Below are 6,987 nucleotides of genomic sequence, written 5' to 3'. Positions count from 1 at the left end.
ACTTTATAAAAAGTTGGAGATGTGATTGTGAGACTAAAACTTGTGAGACCTGTGACACGGATCTAATTAAACACCATACAGATATTTACAATAAACATCTTTAGTATCCCAAATTTTATACCAGACTGCTTTCTTCCTCAGCAAGTAGAAGAGAAACACAAGAAATGGGCTAAGGTACTTTTTATTATGATGATGATTTACAATTATTTTGGACAACTTATTTAACCAGAACTACTATGAAGATGGGACAAGAAATACAGTAAGTTATCTGTCAAAAGCTGTTATCAGTTCCAAGTCACCAAAGAGAATTTTTTTCCCACAAAAAATCACACACAAAATCACAACGTGAAACACTCAAATGCACTTCTGATCTTCACTGAAATGTTCAGCTTCTGAGGGGAAAACAGAAACTGGGCTGGTTTGTTTTGTTTTGTTTAAAAATACACTTTTAAAAATCAGTCACTGATTTAAGATTTTTTATGCTTTGAAATCTGAATACATTTGGGATTTGATATTTACATGTTTTCCCAGAATCATTACAAATGTTTTTTGCAAAGTCAAGGCCTCTCCCTGAAATAGACTGGGAAAAAAAAATTACATTTATTCTGTAAAATTCCTTGAAAAATCACAGACATTTTCATACTAGCTTCAAAAAGAAGCAAACTTTCACACTGGCAAGGCCCTACATTGGACTGAGAAATCCTGGCTTTGGTTTTATAAACTACGTGTACAAAAACCAAAGAGGAATAGGAACCTCATACCTACCCTTACATCTCTCTCTCTATATATATATATATCTTCAAAATAAATCCTTTGATCTCCAGTCCTACAAAACTTCAGTTAACTATTTGATTTCTCTAGGCTTTTGTTTGGCCCCTGGGACCACGTAATGTCAGCCCTGGAGATACTTTTATTCAGCAGGCAGATGTCATGATGAATAATACTTATTCAGCCAACTAGAGCTTTTAATTAGGTTTTTTTAGGGTCTGGTTCAGTAGCCCTTACTCATATTGAGTAACATTCACTGCACAAATAGTCCTGCTGTTGCATTAATCATCAAAAGCTCTGGTGAACTAAGCCCTGGATAAGTAACAACTCTTAGATTTAACCTAGTTTGGCAATTTTTCCCCAGATGTCCCAGACATAGAGAAATGCTTGATTACTGACAACTTATTGAGCAACAATGTGCTTAAATAATATATAACTATTATTACACTGTACTACATTTTTTGTATTTTTATTATTGGAATCAATGTGACACTAAGTAACAGCAAAACCATGCTAAAACGACATATTCCTCTGTATACTTCCACTGCTAACACATCTGTGAAACATAACTAAGGAAACAGGTGAGAGATTAAATTCTGAAGTCTGAATATATGGAAAAAATTGTACCAGTCTAACACTAGCACACAAGCCTAGTACCTTCTAATGCTTAATGTCTAGATTGTTCCTGGTTCCTGGAATGAAAACAAAAATCTGTAATAGAGTTGAATTACATTTTAAAAAGTAAATCAAGAAACTCCCTCTGTTCCTAGATATCCCTCGCTTTCCAACAAACACTCATATGTAAATAAAATCAGGATAACTTACCAGGAAACACAATCCAACAAACAGTGAAGGAAGATCAGTACTACTTCCTCAGTATTATTTGTTTCTCAACATCCCTTTTCTCACTTCTGCTTTACCTTTCTGTTCTATACAGCGAGTTCTCATATGTAGATAGATATATACAAATATATGCCCTCCCTGAGTACATAAAGGATTAGACATGGTGACTGGTCTGCTCTTGGGCTGACCCTGCTACCAGCTGGTCTTAAAAATAAATCCAAATGAATAAAAATTGCTTAGAATCAACTGCAGCTAAGAGACAATAAAGCTCCACTCTCAGTGAAGGAGAAAAGAAATAGACATTTCAGTGTCTAAACTTGTAATCTTAAACTAGCTGGCGTGCAGATGTATCACTTCACATTGCCCTGGGCTGGCCTCTTCCAGGTTGCATTCACATGAAATTCCCATGGATGAAGGCAGAAGTTACTCAAAATTATAGTTTACTTAGAGTCACCGTAGCAGCCACAGCTACAAGAGCAGAGTTATTGATGTTAGGTGTAACAGTGACTGGAGAAAGCTCACAGTTTGCACAGTGCATTTCCACTGTCTGTTCTTTAGAGGTGAAGCCCTGCTGCCACCTCACCGAAACCCGAGGGTTCGGAGAGTTAGATCCAGCCTAAAGCCTGTACAGCAGGTAATCCCTGTGACCCCTGCTGTGCCTTAAACTCCTCTTTAAGGCACAGGAACATGGGCTGGTCTCTCTCTGCAAAGGGAACATGCTTATGCATGCGGTCACTGTGATCTAAGAAAACACCGTCCCTAACCCACAAGGGCTCTTTGCACATTGTGTCTGAGATCAGTACACCCTGAAAACACTGCAGTTTTTTGTATTCTGGACAAGATTTGCCTTTGGAGTTTGTTGAATGCCATCCCTGTGCTCTAAACAGTCGTGTCTTAGCGGATTTTTAATAATAGCTCCAGTTACAAGTGTATTTATAGAATGACTATGAGAAAATCCCTCTCGTGTCATGTTTTTTAAGTGAAGCAGCAAAATATTATGCGTGTGGGACTATCCATTCACAAAGTTTGCATTCAAGCTGATATTGATAGAAATTAGAAAAACAAGCCATTTTGTACCAGTTTTGGTGCACCACCTGCTACATGTCCGCAAAAACTGCAAAATAACAAGCCTTTAATAACTGAAGCTGTCTGTTTCAGACACTAACACACCTGAGGGTCAGCACCCCTCAGCTAACACCATTCCCTTGTTTATGTTGATGCAATTCAGAAAAAAAAAAAAAAAAAAGCCAATATCACATCACTGGTGAAACAAGGATAAGCAAAAAAGAGATTCCACCCTTGAGTTTAAGCACAGGCTGCCTGCACCACAGTGAGGACTATACATCATGAATTAATAAAGCCAGAAAAAACTTCCAGTAAAAATTGTTAACTCCCTGCATAAATGCATCTCATTCAAAAGATGAAATCATTCCCTAGCATGGCAACTTTTCTGAGTTCCGTTGCATACGTAGAACGTTTCTCTTTTGAGAGGGTGTTAGCAGTATCGTCATGTTTTCCGGCCATCCCTGCCTTTCAGTATGAAGAGGTGTCTCTGTCACACGAGACATGATCGGCAAAGAATTGCTCTCCAGCATGTCAAACGTCTGACAAGAGTTTGCACAAGGTGGAAATGACGCTGTTTTACGCATCAAGGAAAGAAAACAGGGGCTCTCTAAACTAGGCATGCAGGGGCAGGTGCCCTTTGGATCAACAGGTCAAGAGAACACTTCCCATAGTGACCCGATCCTCCACTTTCTGAAAACAGTGCAACTGCAATGTTTACTCAAGCGACAACCACAACAACAGGATTAACAGGAGAAAGGGTGGGTGTAGAGGCAGCCTAGTAACGTGGAGCATTTTAAAATCTTGATTTATTTCTGCTGTTTGTCAATCTTTTTCTCCCTGTCTTTTTGTCCAGACAGCATACACATAGAGCATGCATTTATTTTATTTTGTTATCAATTTAAAAATATGGGAATATTAAGAACTTAATCCTTCCAGACTTTTCATCCAGTCATTTCCACCACACATTATGAATACACCAAATCAGCCCCAAGCAAATTCATGCGTTCCTAGCAAATTAAATACATCGATGTTGACAGAAAAATGAGAAATCCTATTGCAAATATTTGTCACTTAGCTCGTATTTTGGTTTTAGAAACTTCAGCTGGACTAATCATGTCTAAGGCAAATGAAACAACTTTTTATAAGGCTAAACAGTTGGAAGTATACAACAAATATTTCAGGCTACACAACTGTCTGCTCAAACAAGAGAGAAGAAATATTTCTTCTTCGCATGCTTGCACAGCAGCAGCTGGCATCTAGCTCTGGACTGGCAGCTCCTGCCTTCTCACCCCACAGACTTGCTGTGAGTAACCCTGCAGACTGGTAGATGAAAAAGAGGTACAGTATTACTGTGTCTCCAACAAATACACTGCATCTAAGCTGGTTTTGAGGAATGAACTTTGAGGAAGTCAAGAGACTTGCCCCATGCTGTTTAGCACAACTCAGAATGGGCCTCATCTTCGCAGGACTGAAGCCACCCAACCTCAAACAGAGTAGAAAGCTGTAGTCCATGGAGCTGTGCAGATAAAATTGCTTTGGAGGACCTCCGGCTGTGCTCCCCACCCTTCTCCACCCAACCCTGGTGTAGGCATACAGACCCACATCTGCTGCACAGATAGCGCAAACACCAGTCAGAAAGGGTTTGGGATTCTCCTTTTGCCACCGACAGCCCTAGTAACACCATTTCACGGGAAAAGGAGCTTTGTGGCAGGTTCGCAGACAGGAAGGCCAGCCAAACCCTCTGTTCCACCCTGGAGGAAACAGACCAACAAAAGGCTACAGTGGCTCCAGAAAGAAAACCTCTGTATTAAAAGCCAAATAACGCCGAGCTACAATAATAAATACGCACTATCTCAACCAGGAAATACAGTGTGAAAGGTTCATTAAAGTTCAGCTTCAGCAATAACAATATATATATACCGCACCGGTTCTCCGTTCCGTCAAAGAGAGACATCCCTTTCTGTCCATAAAAGAAAAACCCGTTCAAACCACGTCCTATACAAAAACGCTACCCTGACAACAAATGCAGCCGAATAGGAGGGTCTTTGATTTCCTCCATTGAAATTTTAGGGGGGGTTTATCTTCCCCCTCTTTTTCTTATTTTCTTTTTTTTTTTTTTTTTTTTCTTTTTTTTGGGGGGGGAGGGGGGGAAGGAGTTGTTAGGTTTTTTGTTGTTGTTGGGTTTTTTTACTAAAAGGTTCGTTTAAAACGGGTATTAAAGATATAAAACGCGCACATATTACTTGGTCCCCTCGGGGCCGGACCGGGCGCTGAGGCGGCCCCAAGTCCCGCCGCGCACCTGTGGCACGCCGCAAACAGGAAAAACACGACAGAGTCCGTCCCGCCTCCCTCCGGAGCACAGGTCGAAGAGAAGGGGGTCACCGGGAGAGTCACCGGGAGAGGCTACTTGGCGGCGGCGGCGGTGCCGGCGGCGGTGCCCCGGCGCTGCTCCATGCCGTTGGGCAGGAACCCGGCGATGATGGGCACGGGCCAGATGAGGGCGGCCACGCTCCACACGATGATGACCAGAGTCATGAAACACGCCACCAAGGTGGACTCGATGGGCTTGCGGTTCATCCGCCAGCCCGGCTCGCCCTTCAGCTCCTCCAGGCTGAAATCCAGGCAGCAGAAATTCAGCGGCTCCCCTTGCAGCCAGTACTGGCCAGGCTCGGCCGCCGGCGGGTAGGAAAGCGAGGAGGAGGCGGCGGGGGGCTGGGGCTGGGGCGCGGCGCCCCGCAGCCGCCCGACCCGCCTGCTCCGCACCCAGCTGCAGCCCACGCAGAGGCGCAAGTCCTGCTGGGCGCCGCCGGCCGCCAGCCCCAGGTGCTCGATGAGCAGCGGCGGCCCCACGCGGTGGAAGGCGGCGGAGAAGAAGGCCCGCCCGTGGCTGTTGGTGGAGAAGAGCAGGAGGTCGCACTGGATGCCCAGCGGGCGGCTCCAGCGCACCAGCAGCGAGCTCAGCATCTGTCGCTGCACGCTGATGTTGCAGTGCGGATCCTCGGCGGGCTGCGGCTGCCCCTGCGGCTGGGGACGCTGCTGCTGCTGCTCCTGCTCCTGCCCCGGCTGCTCCTGCTCCGGCTGCTCCTGCCCGGAGGTGGTGGGAGCGGAAGGGAAAGGCTCTTGGCTAGGGGCAGCCGGCGTGCCCGGGCTGTCGGTGCTGCCTTCTTCCTTGCTCGCTGCCCCGTCGAGGTCCATCTCGAGGCTGGCCAAGGAGCGGGAGGAGGAGTTGGCAGGGGGCAAGAAGAGCTCCTGCTCCTCCTGCCCGCTGGCAGCCGCCGAGGGGCTCCAGCCCTGGCAGGGCGGCAGGCAGGCGGCCAGCAGTGCCGGGAAGAGCAGCGGCAGCATGGCATTAACTTAGAGCCGGAGAGGAGGGAGAGGAGGAGGAGGAACGGGAGGCTGCATGGCGCTGCCGGCTGCCATCTGGGAAAGGAGGCACAGCGCTCTCGCCGAGCGAGAGAGAGAGAAAGGGAAGGAGGGTGGAGGCAGGCGAGGGGGTGGGAGCGGGGCTGGGGCTGCCGCGGCTACGAGCCGAGCGAGCCGGGAGCCTCGGTGACGGCAGCGGCTCCCCCCTTCCCCGCCTCCTCCGCCCCCGGCCCGGCCCGGCCCGGCAGCGCCCCGGCGGGAGGAGCCGTGAGCCCGCCCGGCGCCGCTGCCGCTCCCGCCGGAGCCGGCCCGGGGCAGCCGCGCTCCCTCCCCGGGGCCGCGGGCCGGCAGCGGCCGCCGCTGTCCCCTCAGCCGGGGACTGTCTCCCCACAGCGCCCGTGTCCGCGGGGAGAGCCGCAGCCTCCCAGCGCCACCGCCGCCGTCTCACCCGCCGGGGCTGCCCCGGCGGCTGCCGCTCCCGCTCCTCGGAGGGCAAGGGCGAGGAGAAGCGGCGGGCAGCGCCCTCCCGCCGCCGCCTTGGGCCGGGCCGGTGGTCGCGGACCCGGGAAGAGCAGCCAGGAACCGACTGCGCACGCTTGCACTGCGACTTCATAGGAAGGGAACGGGACGGGACGGGGCAGACGCGGAGAAAGGGAATTTAAACTCGGTGGCCGCGCCCTCCACAGCGGTGCCCTCCAAGTCCGGCGCTGGCCCCAGAGGGGCGTTCAAACCTGCCTTTGGACCGCAGGCATGCCACCCTTCCGACGGGCGCTGTCGGTCCTTGTAGCAAAGATTTAAACGAGAACGCTGTTTACAAGCTCCTAAGCGTGGTTGCCGTGAGATTTGGCAGCGTTTGTGAAACGCTGCTTTACAAGCATGATATTTATGATCACACCACATAGTCAGGCTTGTTTTGTGACCCTGTGCTAGTTACAGTATTATTCTTGA

At 48.7% G+C, this 6,987-nt stretch overlaps 1 protein-coding gene across 1 annotated transcript; it reads right to left on the bottom strand.

Moving 5' to 3' along the window:
- Positions 1–4,841: 4,841 nt before the first annotated feature.
- On the bottom strand, positions 4,842–6,179 carry TMEM158 (transmembrane protein 158). Its single transcript, XM_040087101.2, has one exon. The coding sequence runs from the start codon at positions 6,019–6,021 to the stop codon at positions 5,080–5,082; it is 942 nt and encodes a 313-aa protein (XP_039943035.1). The 5' UTR covers positions 6,022–6,179; the 3' UTR covers positions 4,842–5,079.
- Between the last annotated feature and the right edge of the window lie 808 nt (positions 6,180–6,987).

This window comes from Hirundo rustica, chromosome 1 (genome assembly GCF_015227805.2).
Source record: "Hirundo rustica isolate bHirRus1 chromosome 1, bHirRus1.pri.v3, whole genome shotgun sequence".
Lineage (NCBI taxonomy): Eukaryota > Metazoa > Chordata > Aves > Passeriformes > Hirundinidae > Hirundo > Hirundo rustica.
The sequence above is the reverse complement of the archived record's forward strand: the minus strand, read 5'-3'. Positions and strand labels throughout refer to the sequence as shown.

What these genes read in the sequence shown, in the direction of transcription:
- TMEM158 (XM_040087101.2), bottom strand. Translation starts at nt 6,021, where the DNA reads ATGCTGCCGCTGCTCTTCCCGGCACTGCTGGCCGCCTGCCTGCCGCCC.